Source organism: Ursus americanus, chromosome 16 (genome assembly GCF_024610735.1).
Source record: "Ursus americanus isolate L20-20 chromosome 16, mUrsAme1.1.p, whole genome shotgun sequence".
NCBI lineage: Eukaryota > Metazoa > Chordata > Mammalia > Carnivora > Ursidae > Ursus > Ursus americanus.
Window position 1 is genome coordinate 8,502,301 of NC_142142.1, and position 14,015 is coordinate 8,516,315.

A 14,015-nucleotide genomic window follows, 5' to 3' on the forward strand; every position below is an offset into this window, starting at 1 on the left:
GTTTCGTATGCACCCATGCCGGGGGGTTGGGGTGCCACCCCTCTGAGGGTACCCGCACTGACCTGTGGGGGACCCCCAGGGCTACATGCAGCCGCTGAAGCAGCCAGAGAACTCCTTGCTGTGTGACCCGTCGCTGGTGGACGAGATCTTCGACCAGATCCCTGAGCTCCTGGAGCACCACGAACAGTTCCTTGAGCAGGTGCGGCACTGTGTGCAGACCTGGCACGCCCAGCAGAAGGTGGGACACCTGCTTGTCCAGTCGGTGAGTGGCCCTGCTGCCCGCTGCTGCAGCCCGCCCAAGCTTGGGCCCCTCCTGGAAGGGGATGGCTGCTGCCATGGACCCCTCACCCACACCCACTCCACCTGGACACGGACTCTGATCCCAGGTCCAGCCCCAGAACTTGAGCAGACACTGGCACTGACTCAGCCCTGGGGTTGACCTGGACCTGAACACCGCCAAACCCCAGAGCTTGGCTAGATCTGGCACAGACCCTAACCCCAACGAGATCCTGACCCTGATCCTGGACCCAGCTGTAGTTGCTGGTACTGACTTGACCCTAGTCCTGACCTTGAGCTGGTGCTGACATTGACCCAGACCTCGTGGACGCCGGTACTGACCTCAGCCCTTACGTTGACTAGCTCTTTGCTCCATCCAGCATTTTAATTGGATAGCTCATTATCTGGCACTTATGTGCTAGCCGTTATTCTAAATACATTATATCTATCCTCGAGTCTAGGAGAAAGGTGCAGTTATTCCCCCAAGTTTAAAGTGGATGGTGGTGCAGCACAGAGAGAAAGTAACCCGATCAAAGTCATGGCTAGTGAGTGGTAGAGGGTTCAACTCCAGGAAATGCGGCTCCAGTGCCCGCACTCTGCCCCACTCCGTGCCCCCTTTCACCACAAGCAGAGCCCCACCTGTGAGCTCTTCAGGACCCTACAATAGCGAATGGGGTCTTAGAAAAGGTATTGGCTTCAAAACTCAAAAAGAACTGTAAAAGCAAAACCAATAAACATTTAATTAAATGTCTGTAAAAAAATATAGCATGCCATTTTCTTTAATTGTTAAATGTAGTATTCATTTATACCAGCTTATTTACATTTGAAAAAACTTAAGTTACATTTTGTTATTTGGTCAGAATTCCCAAGAATGCGTGGTGATGACTGATAAATCACAGCCAAACACAAACTCAAGTGGTTACTCAGAGCCAAATAATTTCAAAAGCAAAACTGTAAAACTCCTTCCAAAAATTGTACTAACAACAACAAATCTTATCTCTTTTTGTGAGATGTGGATATTTTTTCATATGTTTGTGAGATGTGGGTGGGCCTTGGGCCTAAGGTCTTAGAAGGTGCCTGCTGACCTGGAACTGAGGTGATAAGAACCCTGAAGGGACCCCAGTTGAACGCTGACACCTCCAGGCCATCACCACCCTCAGTGTCACCAGGCTCATCCCCTGTCTGGACTGCGATGCTGGCCATGGTCTGACGAACAAGGAGGGGTCAGCAGAGAATGCTCTGCCCCAGGGTGGGCTGGGGGGTGAGGGCTGCTTCCTCTCCGAATTGCTGCAGCCTCTGCCTGCAGCGCACCCTGGGCCTGGGGGGGGAGCACGGTCAGCACCTCAGAGACACAGGGCTTGTGGGCCGAGAGGGGCCAGAAACAAACACCACCCCAGGTCACCTAGTCATCCGGGGTGCAGCTGACACAGGAACCAGGGTGTCCCAACTCCCGGCCAGGGCTTCTGACCAAGAACTTTCACTTGTAGCCCAGCCGTCAGGGGGCCATAGGGGATCAGCCACCAGCTGCGTGCCCCCACTGAGCGGGATTTTACTGGACAGGATGGGCATCCCTATCTCCTTGCAGAGGGGAGGCTTGTCCCGCGCGGATCAGGGCAGGGAGTGCTTCCTGGAGAAGGCACAGTTGGACTTTAGCCCCGAGGGTGGGTGAGATGTGGATGCAGTAAGGGCATTCTGGTGGAGAGAATTACATGAGCAAAGGCCAAGCGGCGGGAATGAGTCTGTCTCTAAGAGGAAGGAGACCTGCCTGGCTGGACATAGTGGGGTTAGAGACCAAGGGATGGAAATGCCCAGTTGGAAATGGGAGAGCCCGATCTACAGGACACGTCTGGGCATGTGTATGTCCATGTACACGCAAACCGTAGGTAAGATACGTGGGGGGGGGGGTGCACAGGCACACACCTGCTCACCCGGTCACACATACCTGTATACACGACACGGGAGCACATGCCCCATCCCTTAGGGACCATATCATGTCCAGTTGGAGGGAAAGGGTGTGGACTTGTGAATCATTGGAAAGCAGGACAGGGTGAGGTGGAGTAAGGGACATCTTGAAGGTCCCCAACCTGCCTCTTCACCCACAGTTCTCCAAGGACGTCCTGGTCAACATCTATTCTGCCTACATTGATAACTTTCTCAATGCGAAGGATGCCGTGCGTGTGGCCAAGGAGGCGAGGCCTGCCTTTCTCAAGTTCTTGGAGGTACTGTGGGTAGCTCAGGGGGATGGACGGGACCCTCACCTTGGGCCAGCTTTGGGAGGGGCAAGAGCTCCCACACTGGGCACCACAGCCTTGGCCTACGGTTCAGTCTTTGCCCTTGGGCTGGGCTGGACTGGCTGGGGACCTGTCCCTGGACAGTCCCTTCTTTGCATGACATTCCTCACATGGGTGCCCATCTACCTTGTTTCCGGCTTCAGCAAAGCATGCGTGAGAACAAGGAGAAGCAGGCGCTATCCGACCTCATGATCAAGCCCGTGCAGCGGATCCCACGCTATGAGCTTCTGGTGAAGGTGGGCAGGGGGGCAAGGCTGGAAGGCACGTGAGGATTCGGGGGAGCTGTGAGGCACTACTTGGTCGAGCCTGACATCAGAGTCCCCAGGGGTTGGGTAGGAAAAGAAGTGCTCTCTGGAGTCTCCCTATAGTCCCTCCTGTTCCAGCCGTCAGTGTGGGGCCCCAGGGCCTGCAAGGGGGCAGCTAATGAGCAGCGGTCTTATCCCCATTTCTACCCCAGGACCTCCTGAAGCACACGCCTGAGGACCACCCAGACCACCCACTCCTTCTGGACGCTCAGCGGAACATCAAGCAGGTGGCTGAGCGCATCAACAAGGGTGTGCGGAGCGCCGAGGAGGCCGAGCGGCACGCCCGTGTGCTGCAGGAGATTGAGGCCCACATCGAGGGCATGGAGGATGTGAGTGCCCACCCCCCGCGCCAGCCACGCCTCTGTTTGCACGTGCGGCCACCTGCCACCACCGTCACACCCACCTCCACGGCAGCGTCTGCGGCGCGTGCGTCCACGCCTGCCAGCACTCCCACCCGTCCCCGTCCACGTCCGTGTCCTCCTCCCTGTCTGTCTCTGGCCACATGTCCCGCGGCCTGGAAGACGGAGGGGATGCTGCTTCTACTGGCCTGGCCATGGAGTGGGGCCAAGGGGTCTCTGGGGCCTGGGGAGGGGGCGGGATTCATAATCGGCCTCCACGGTGTTTTGTCTCTCCTGGCCCACAGCTCCAAGCCCCTCTGCGGCGGTTCCTAAGGCAGGAGATGGTCATCGAAGTGGTAAGAAGCGTCCCGTTGTTTACCCACCTGTTCCCATCTCCCCACTTTGTTCACACTTCTGCTCATACCTGCTGCCCTTGGGCCTCCCTGCTCTTCCCCACAACAGGAGTCCCGGGTCGAGTCCCAACTCGGCCTCTGCCTCTGGGCATCTGGGGCAGAGCCCTCACCCCTCTCTGGGCCTGGCTGTCCCCTTGGGCACGGTGGGCAGGAGGGTGGGCCTCTGGGCCTGAGTCCTGCCTGGGGCTCCACAGAAGGCCGTCGGGGGTAAGAAGGACCGATCCCTCTTCCTGTTCACGGACCTGGTCGTCTGTACGACCCTCAAGAGGAAGTCCGGCTCCCTGCGGCGCAGCTCCATGAGCCTGTGAGTGGCTGGTGCGGGGCTGGGCTTGGGCCCTGGGAGGGACAGCCGGGCCCCCTGGGCCCCACTGCCCCAGCCTGGCCAGAGCACGCCCGTGGCTCCCCGCAGGTACACGGCAGCCAGCGTCATCGACACGGCCAGCAAGTACAAGCTGCTATGGAAACTGCCGCTGGGGGACGCGGACATCATCAAAGGTGGGCTGGCCTGGGCCCTCCTGGGGCTTCTGGTGGCCGGGCCCGCCTCTCAGAGACCCCCCTGGAGGGTTTGAGCTGCGGCCAGGCTGGCTGCCTGTATCCATCTGCTTCTCTGCTTTGGGGCCTCACTTTCCCAGCCAGTATGAGGGGGTGGCATGCAGGATCGCTGTCCCTGCCGCAGAGCCGCACTGGGACCTGTGCACACAGGCCACCTTCTGACCGGCAGGGACCTCACCTAGGCTGGCGCGGTGCGGGGGGCGCAGACACAGCCGCCACTAGCCACTGACCACTGCACCAGCGTCCAATTAGACGATGACACACTGCTCCGGTCCAGCAGTTTTGCTCCTCGGGAGCAGAGACTCAAGTCAGTCCAAGCAAAAGGCTGGCTGGAAGGATCCCGTGTTGTTTGGGGCTGAGGCTGTCAGGAGCTGAGGCGGTTTCCAAGAGCTGCTCTTCCTGCTGGGTGTGTCTGTGTGTCTGTCTCTGTGCGTCTGCCCGTTCTCGCTGCTCTCAGCTTTCTCTGCTTCCTCCTTCCTTCCAACTCCTGTGATCCAGCATGGCCTGTTCTGCATCGTGGCCTTTCTCCCTAGCTGCTCCAGGATCCGAAGTTGACCTTTCTGAGGGGGCCGGTTGGTCTGGGGTGGTGGTGTGGGCACCTCTGGGGTGGCAGGCAGTTCAGGTCCGGACTCTGTCCCTAGCTGCAGCGGCCCCCAGGGCAAACCCAGGCCTGCCTCACATGGGCCCCGTGTAGGAATGCCAGCTGGTGATTGGTGCAGTTTGTCTCCTCTCACTGGAGCACAGGCCAGTCGATAAAATGACTACCTTTAGGTTGGGTGTCTATTGCTGGTCTAATCAAGTGTGGTCAGAGTGGGACGGGGTCAAAGGAAGAAGCCAGGACTGCCCAGACAGTGAGGGTTGTGGGGGGACAGTGTCCTTCAGAAGGAGTAGGAGACCCAAGCCTTAGCTTTTCTGGTACATTCCATTGCTGTCTACTCTGCCCATTGGTGGGTTCCTGGTCCCAGACAGCGCTGGGGGGGGGGGGGGGATGCTGAGCTGGCTTGTGGGGCCAGCTACTTGGCTGTGGTCAGGTATGGGATAGGACGAGAGAAATCCAGAGCATCAGCTCATTTTCCCTCCTTTGTCGGGGGATTGAGTCCCGTGGTCAGCAGATTCGACCGCCTGAGGCTCTGGCTGCCCGGCTGACTCCCCTGTCAGCGGGAGCTTGCAGGAGCTGCAGAGCCCCTGCTGTTTATTCTTTGTGCTCGGCCACGGGGCTCTCCAAGGGACCAGCACCCTGTGCCAAGTGGCTCTGAATCAGGAGGCCCTTCTCCTGTTCCCAGGCCTGGTGTTTCTCTGCCAGCTGCCTATCTGTCACTTTGTTCCTCGGGTCTGGGGGTTGATGAGCTCTTGGCTGAGCTGCAGACTGTGAGGGAAGAATGTCTGTCCAAGCCTGACCTTGTCTCCTCTGTATCTGCCCATGGCCTTCCTCTGTCCCCACCAGGGGCATCTCAAGCCACCAATCGGGAGAATATCCAGAAGGCTATCAGCCGCCTAGACGAGGACCTGACCACCCTGGGCCAGATGAGCAAGCTCTCTGAGAGCCTTGGTTTCCCCCACCAGGTCTGTGCCCTCTGCCTGAGGCTGGGGGAACGGGGCGGTGGGGCCTCCCAGACCCTATCCGACGGAGAGAGAGCAGCCTTTTCATTTGCCTGAGGGAGAGGTCACTCCTCTCTGTCACTTATTGGAAGGGGAAATACAGCCTCACCGCAGCTGAGGGAAGTGATGTGTTCCAGGCCTGAGGGTGGAGACACAGCTCTGTCCCCAGCTGAGGGAGGAGAGAGGGCCCGTCGTGTCTGGGGGTAGGTGGGGAGAGGCAGGTCCCCACTTGCATTCTCAGGGCAGGAGCAGGCTGTGGGGAGCCGTCAGGGCCTGAGGCCTGGGTCCTCCTCCCAGCAGAGCCTGGATGAAGCGCTGCGGGACCTCTCAGCCGCCATGCACCGGGACCTGTCGGAGAAGCAGGCACTGTGCTACGCGCTTTCCTTCCCCCCTACCAAGCTGGAGCTGTGCACCACGAGGCCTGAGGGCACGGACTCCTTCATCTTCGAGTTCCCTCACCCCGACGCCCGCCTTGGCTTTGAGCAGGCCTTTGATGAGGCCAAGAGGAAGCTGGGTAAGCCAGACCCATGCTGGTGTCCTCCTTCCAGTGCCTCCAGGCACCGGGCAGCACCATGCCGCGGTCTGTGAGATCAGGAGCCAGAAATCCCGAGACCGCCGTGTCCTGTGCTGCAGTCCCTGCTAGTGGGAGGGTGGACTGAGACTCCTACGGAGAAACACGGGACTTCCCCAGGGCCTCGCCGGCAGGGATCCAGTGGATGAAAAGGATGAGCTTAGGGCAGGGGCGCTACTGTGGGAGAGGAAGCCAGGACCCTCCTCCCTGCCCCCCGCCACGCACGCGTGCGCATGCGCACACACACACACACACACACACACACACACACACACACTGAGCAAGCCTAGAGCAGGGAAAGCTATTAATCAGTGTCTGTGGCTCAGAAGATCCCTGGATAGAGACCCCTGGGTCTGCCTCCCGTATGGTCTGGTTGGGAAAACTGAGGCCAGGGACAAGCAGGGCATAACCTACAGCCACCTCATTTTCCCTTGAGAGACGGTGAAGAGCAGGGGAGGATGGGAAATGGTCAAGGGCGAGGTGGGTGCTAAGCAGTGTCTGTTTGTCCACCTCCACTACAGCCTCCAGCAAAAGCTGTCTAGACCCGGAGTTCCTGAAGGCCATCCCCATCATGAAAACGCGCAGCGGCATGCAGGTGCGCGGAGGGGCCTGGGTCATGCAGGCGCACGTGTTCAGAGCAGCACGTGGTCACGTGTTTCTGTTTTGGGTACAACCTCACGTACCTATCTTGAACATGGCAGTTGCCCCCCAGTGTCCTTGAGTGTACAGCTCTGCACACACATGTGGACACTACATGTGTCACGTGCATGTGGGTGTGGCCACGCACATCTATGGGTGCATGTGAACGAAAGCTGTCTGATTCCCGTGAGGTGTCTGAGTTACACGCGTTTCTGAGTCTGCGTGCATCCGGACAGAGGTCACTGTTTTCCACACTTGTTACCGCACACCTACGCGGTCGTATTTAGGGTTTCCGTGTGTGTGGATGTGCGTGCACACGCGTGTATGCGAATGGATGACACCGACATCACACAGGGGTACGGCCCTGATCTGCAGAGGGGCGCACACGCTGTGTGTGTGTGTGTACACGTGTACACGGAGGGGTGTAGTAGGAATTCGTGCACACCCGCGCAGGCCCACCTGCCTCCGTTCCGCGGGCCGGCCGGAGAGCGTGGGGCGCTGGCCGCAGTACCTCCGTTCACCTTCCCCTGTCCGTTGGTGCCTTCTGCAGTTCTCGTGCGCGGCCCCGACCCAGAGTAGCTGCGCCGAGCCCATGCCCGAGGTGTGGGTGTGCAACAGCGACGGCTACGTGGGCCAGGTGTGCCTGCTGAGCCTGCGTGCCGAGCCCGACGTGGAGGCCTGCATCGCCGTCTGCTCCGCCCGCATCCTCTGCATAGGTGCCGTGCCCGGCCTGCAACGCCATGGCCACAGGTGAGGCCAGGGACAGCGGGCGGGACAGATCCCTGCCCCAACCCCTCTGTGGTTGCAGGCGTGTCTGCTGGGTGGGGTGGGCCTGGTGGGCTTGCGGCCGACGGGGGCAGAGCCTCGGCTCCTGGCGGCTCTCATCCCCGTTCCTACATCTCACAGGGAGCGACCTGCCTCACTGAGGAGTCCCCCAGAGACGGCACTGGAGACCCCCGGTCCGGAACTGGACGTCGAGGCCGCGGACGAAGAAGCAGCAACACTGGCAGAGCCGGGGCCCCAGCCCTGCCTGCACATCTCCATTGCAGGCTCGGGGCTGGAGATGGCACCAGGCCCCGCCGAAGGGGACCCCCGCCCGGAACTGGTGCCCTTTGACAGTGACTCCGACGATGAGTCTTCACCCAGCCCCTCGGGAACCCTGCAGAGCCAAGCCAGCCGGTCCACCATCTCCTCTAGCTTTGGCAGTGAGTGCCCGGCTTGGGGCTGTCAGGCAGGGTGGACTGCACAGAGGAGGGGGCACCCAGCAGGTACTGATGGGCGAGGAGGGACCAGCGTCGGCAAAGGCATGGAATCAAGTCTCAAAATGTCAGCACACAGAGCAGTGGGAGCCAGCAAGGTGGGCAGGGGCGCTGTAACAGCAACGACCCAGAGGGCAGTGGGCCGGTCAGGCCGGATCCTGAAGACCCTGAAATGCCTGGTTAAGTAGGGAAGATGGAGGAGGGGGTGGGGTGGTTGATGCCCCGTCCACGACATGGTGGATTCGAGTGGGCCAGGTCAGGACCGGGAGCCTGTGGCACTAAACGAGCAGAGTAGCAAGGCCGGAGCTGTGCAGACGCCTCGGGGAAGGAGAACAGCGGCGGGAGGCCCTCAGGAGGGACACGGCCAGGGGGCAAGCACTGAGGGGAGACGGCAACTAGAAAGATATCAGGTCTTGGGCCGGGCAGAGGGGAATGGAGGTAGAGACCTTTGTCTCCCTCAGATGAGGAGACCCCGAGCTCCAAGGAGGCCACGGCAGAGACGACCAGTTCAGAGGAGGAGCAGGAACCTGGCTTCCTGCCGCTCTCTGGCTCCTTCGGGCCTGGCGGTCCCTGCAGCACCAGCCCAATGGATGGGAGAGCCCTTCGCCGCTCCAGCCGTGGCTCCTTCACCCGGGGCAGCCTTGAGGACCTGCTGAGCGTTGACCCCGAGGCCTACCAGAGCTCTGTGTGGCTGGGCACTGAGGATGGCTGGTAGGGGCAGGAGAGGGGCTGGGGACACAGAACCCCGAGCTCTCTGCTTGGGAAATCGTACGGTATCCTGAAGCAGAAGCAGGAGGGCTTTGGGTCAGACCTCAGGAGTACTGCCAGCCAGGGCTGCCAGGGGGCCTGAAGCCCACAGGGAGGCTGTGGGATCTCAGGACCTTGGGCCGGCACCTGGCAGGGGGGAGAGGGTGGTGGAGGCAGAGGGGGAGGGCTGACTTCAGGGGCCGGGGTACGCAAGCACTGGTCCCAGGCGCGCACCCCTGATCCACAGCGTGCACGTGTACCAGTCCTCCGACAGCATCCGCGACCGCAGGAACAGCATGAAACTCCAGCACACGGCCTCTGTGACCTGCATCGTGTAAGGCCCTTGGGTAGTCCTCCTGCTCCAGACCCTTCTGCACGTGCAGGCCGCCTTCTGTTCACCCAGGTCTCCCTGCTCTGCCGGCCCCTCCTTTCTGTGGAGGCTGGAGGCCAGAGGCCTCACCCTAGGCTAGCTGTGCCTCTCATACGCTATGTGACTGTGGGCAAGTTACTACCCCTTCCCAGCCTCAGGCTCCCTCGCCTGGAGGGGCGGTCTCTCCGGAACCCTAGCCATTCTGTCTATGACTCCCTTGGCCTCAGGTGACCTCCTCTGGCCTCCTGAAGCCCCTGAGTCCTCCTTCTTTTCCCTGCATAGGTATCTGAATAACCAGGTGTTTGTGTCTCTGGCCAATGGAGAACTTGTGGTCTACCAAAGAGAAGCAGGTGAGTGCCCACGTTGCTGGTGTTGGAACTCTCCGCAAGGCCCATGAGTCTGGAGACGTGGCTTTGGGCACCTCTCAGGCCCTCTCTGGGCCTTGGTGTCCTCATGTACAAATGGGGTTTTTAGCATTTCATTTCAGGGTGTGGGGACGAGGCTCTGGTGTAATACCGGACTGAGTTTGCTCCATTTTCCTTCTCCTGCTCCCACTCCAGGCCATTTCTGGGACCCCCAGAACTTCAAGTCAGTGACCCTGGGTTCTCAGGGGAGCCCCATCACCAAGATGGTGTCTGTGGGTGGGCGGCTGTGGTGTGGCTGCCAGAACCGAGTCCTTGTCCTGAGCCCGGACACGTTGCAGCTGGAGGTACCGGTGGGGGGTGGGGAGTGGGGACAGAATTGGTGATTTGGGGTAAGCCTGGCCCATGAGAGAGGGAGCTGAGACCATGGGGGCCATAAGAAAACAGCCATCTGTCCAGGGAGAGGCCAATGATTGATCTGAAGACCCTTCAAGCTCTAATATTCTCCAATCACAGAATCATTGAGTTTCAAGGGGAAAGACAGCTCCATTTTAATTCCTGAGGAGTAAGTGGGGGGATTCAGTAAAACCAGGCTTTGATAAGTTGGTCATGTAGACCGAGGAGGTTTGGTGTGAGTTGTAGGAGTGAGGCAGGTGCTGGTGGAGCAGGAGGCAGGGAGGGGCCAGGGAAGGCGGGCCTGCCAGTCACCCCTGTGCTCTCCACCTGCCCCCCGCCTCCGCCCCGACCAGCACACGTTCTGCGTGGGCCAGGATTCCAGCCGCAGCGTGGCTTGTATGGTGGACTCCAGCCTGGGGGTGTGGGTGACGTTGAAAGGCAGCGCCCACGTGTGTCTCTACCACCCAGACACCTTTGAGCAGCTGGCGGAGGTAGACGTCACATCTCCCGTGCACAGGATGCTGGCAGGTACTGACCTCCGTCCACCACTGCCCCTTCCCTCGGAGCCCTTCTGCCCCATCGTGGAGGAGGCTGAGCCAGGGCCAGGATCCGAACGCGGCCTCAGCTCTGGTCCGTCTCGCCCCCAGGCTCGGACGCCATCATCCGGCAGCACAAGGCCGCCTGCCTGAGGATCACGGCGCTGCTGGTGTGCGAAGAGCTGCTGTGGGTGGGCACCAGCGCCGGCGTCGTGCTCACCATGCCCACGTCGCCCAGCACCGTCAGCTGCCCGAGAGCGCCCCTTAGCCCCGCCGGCCTAGGCCAGGGACACACGGGCCACGTCCGCTTCTTGGCTGCAGTCCAGCTGCCAGATGGCTTTAACCTGCTCTGCCCGACCCCACCACCTCCCCCGGACACGGGTGCGTTTGCACATCCTCCCCCCACCCAGGGGCCCCAGACTCTGTTTAAGATCCCCCCCATCCCGCCAGAAGAGGTTTGAAAAGGGAAGGAGAGTAGTGCAGAGCTGGCAGTGGCATATGCGACAGGAAGTAGGCTCTGAAGTCCCCAAAGTAACACCTTCTAGGATAATGGGGCGTGTGTAAAACTCGTCCAGAAGTGTCACAGGAGCCAGGAGTGAACTCTAAGAACTGTAACCTAAGGATTAGACTGTGGCACTGCAGGGAATCGCGCATACGGCAGGAGATCAAAGAGGCCCAGAAATGACGTCTAGGGCAAGGCGTCAGGAAGCGATGGGCAGCGCGGGAAACAGAGCGGCCGCAAGTAGGTCGCAGAAAGGCAGGCAGACCAGACGAGGACTGTGAGGATTAGCGAGTGAAACGTGTTAGGAGACGGCAGCCGTCAAGGAGGGCCACAGTGAGCCAAGGCGTGCTTTGGGCAGGAAACCACGTTCCCACAAGGAGGTGGCTGTGGGAATGGGAAGCGGGGAAGCCTCGGGCAGGAGCGCCCAGAGAAGACCTGAGCTCCCCAGCTGGGAAAGGGCTGTTGGACGCAGGAAGCGGCTGGAGGAGGACAGTACATGTGCGAGAGCGAGAGCGAGAGCGAGAGGTGTGGCCCTGAGGACTTATGTCACTCTTGACTAGAACATACAGAAGAGAGGTAAGAAGTTGTGTGACTGCCAGGAAGTGGGTATTTCTTTCCAAAGAAGAAGTTCTTGGCTAACAGGAAGTAGGACCCCCCACAGAAAGTGTGCCCGTCTTTCTTCCCATCTTCTGGGGTGCAGGCCCTTAGGGGACAGCACAGCCACCAGGCACCCCCCGCCCCCCCGGCTAATGGACCCTCTCCCTGCACCCCCAGGCCCTGAGAAGCTGCCCTCCCTGGAGCACCGGGACTCCCCTCGGCACCGAGGACCTGCCTCAGCCAGGCCTAAAATGCTCGTTATCAGTGGTGGTGACGGCTACGAGGACTTCCGACTCAGCAGTGGGGGTGGTGGCAGCAGCGAGACCGTGGGCCGAGACGACAGCACAAACCACCTCCTCCTATGGAGGGTGTGACCCTGTCCCCCGTGGCCCCGGACCGGCCTGCCCACCCGCCCTCAGCCTGCTTGCCTCTTCCTAGCCCACACTCCCTAGCAGACTCTGACCAGGAGCGTCCCACCCGGGGCACGCCTGCGCCTGCGTGGGCTCCCTCCCATCCCCGCGGAAGTATTCCTGCTGGAACACCTGCTGGCCAGCGGGCCAAGGCCTCTCCCGACCCTCTGGCTGCTTCGGTGCTGCCGGTCATGGTGGGGGTGGGGCAGGGGGCACGCGGGCTGCCCAGGACCTCCGTCCCTGGAGCTTCTACCAAAGACACGGCCGGGCCTGGACCCCATGGGGCTGGGGAGGGCCATGTGCAATATTTGGAGGGTTTTCTGGGGGCAGGGGGAGGGCTGGGGACAGAATCCTTTCCCGTGTACAGTATTTATGTTCCTTTTTAGATGTGTACCTTCCCAAGCACTTATTTATGCGATGACCTGGGCAGGGGGAGATTTGAGGAAGTAACAGAAGGGAAAAGACCCTATTCCTGCTCTGGGGGCCACCCTGGGACCCTAAGCGAGCCTTCCTGGAAGGACCAATCCCCCCTCGTTACATACTTGCACACATGTGTGCACATACACATGGGTGCGCACGTACGCACACACACACACACACACACACACACACACACACTGCATGTTCAGGGCACTAAAACATTGCCTCTTAACATACGCTTCCCGTGGCCTTGTCCTGATTGGGCTGCCCTCCAGTCTCCAGAGCCAAGGACCAAGCACCCTCAGTCACCCAGAACAAGGTGATGACTGCAGGACGCAGTGACTCCCGTGTGGGGACCTCCCCAGGCCTTGGCATTTCCTAACTTGTTGGCAGTGCCTTTAGTCGTTTCCACATCTGGTAACACTGATAGGGACTTGGACAAGGCTCTCTCCTGGCCCGAGCAGGGACTAGGAAAGGCCCTTGTTCTTCTCAGAGCTGCCCCCCAGCCCCTGTGTCTCATGCACTGGCACGTATGGTCACCTTGGGAGGGTGGGCCTGGGAGACCCCTCACTCTGACCATTGAGACCCTCTCTTACACCCTTCCTGCCAGGGCAGCCCCTCCAGGAAGAGTGCTCAAAGCTAAGGGGCTGGACATGGCCTCCTCAACTGGGAACCACTTCCCCGCTCCCTGGACTGCAGGAGCCAGTCTGACCCCCAGCCCCCTTGCTTCCTCAGCTACAGCTCCAAAGGTCTGGTTTCAGATGGGGTTTGTTCGGTTCTGGTTTTGTTTGGGGTGCGTGGGTCATTGTGGTCTTAGATTCTGTTTCTCTTGCTACCAAACAGTCATGTATTAACTTTCCTTGGATGATGAATTTTAAAGAGTCAATAAATAGAAACACCAAATGACCAGTCCCCATCAGTGGCACGGTGGCCTCCAGCCACGAGCCTCAGGGCTCCCCGGCCGATGGGCCTCCCAACACGCACTCACTTGTGCAGAACGGAGGACTCAGAGACCCAGAAGGGTGCCGGGATGGCAAGGCCGCTACTTGCTGTGTTATCCTGGGCAGGTCGCTGCCCCTGTCTGGGCTGTAGCTGTCTCGTCAGGAAAACGAGGCCTCGTGCCCGTTCATGGCTTTATAACCAGGGCGACGTGTTAGAATCCCTTACAGATTATGCGTGTGAATATAAAGCATGATACATAATTATATGTCCGTGTAAGTGTACATTCCCAGTACATCCCAGTAAGTGTACATCCCCACAGCTTCCCAGTCACTGGGCCTGGGATGGGGCTTGGGAGCTGGAAGCTGACAGAGGCAGCAAGTGAAAAACAAGGCAACCAGGAAACCGTCGGCTCCTGCAGGAAATGGTGTTCTGCAGCAGAGCCTCATGTGAGGCTGGGGAATCTGACAGAAGCCAAGGTGACTTCAGGTTT

General features: G+C 59.9%; 1 protein-coding gene across 1 annotated transcript in view; it reads left to right on the forward strand.

Moving 5' to 3' along the window:
- ARHGEF17 (Rho guanine nucleotide exchange factor 17) overlaps positions 1-13,790 on the forward strand; it is a 57,840-nt gene extending 44,050 nt beyond the window's left edge. The window contains exons 3-21 of the mRNA XM_045816329.2: positions 80-262; positions 2,379-2,495; positions 2,711-2,803; positions 3,025-3,201; positions 3,516-3,566; positions 3,818-3,927; positions 4,033-4,118; positions 5,620-5,738; positions 6,075-6,288; positions 6,867-6,940; positions 7,535-7,734; positions 7,891-8,189; positions 8,705-8,954; positions 9,238-9,324; positions 9,643-9,710; positions 9,921-10,069; positions 10,472-10,646; positions 10,766-11,035; positions 11,931-13,790. Of these exons, the coding sequence (XP_045672285.2) occupies positions 80-262; positions 2,379-2,495; positions 2,711-2,803; positions 3,025-3,201; positions 3,516-3,566; positions 3,818-3,927; positions 4,033-4,118; positions 5,620-5,738; positions 6,075-6,288; positions 6,867-6,940; positions 7,535-7,734; positions 7,891-8,189; positions 8,705-8,954; positions 9,238-9,324; positions 9,643-9,710; positions 9,921-10,069; positions 10,472-10,646; positions 10,766-11,035; positions 11,931-12,127 (2,919 nt within the window). The 3' untranslated portion in view covers positions 12,128-13,790. The remainder of the gene's footprint in view (positions 1-79; positions 263-2,378; positions 2,496-2,710; positions 2,804-3,024; positions 3,202-3,515; positions 3,567-3,817; positions 3,928-4,032; positions 4,119-5,619; positions 5,739-6,074; positions 6,289-6,866; positions 6,941-7,534; positions 7,735-7,890; positions 8,190-8,704; positions 8,955-9,237; positions 9,325-9,642; positions 9,711-9,920; positions 10,070-10,471; positions 10,647-10,765; positions 11,036-11,930) is intronic.
- Positions 13,791-14,015: the final 225 nt, after the last annotated feature.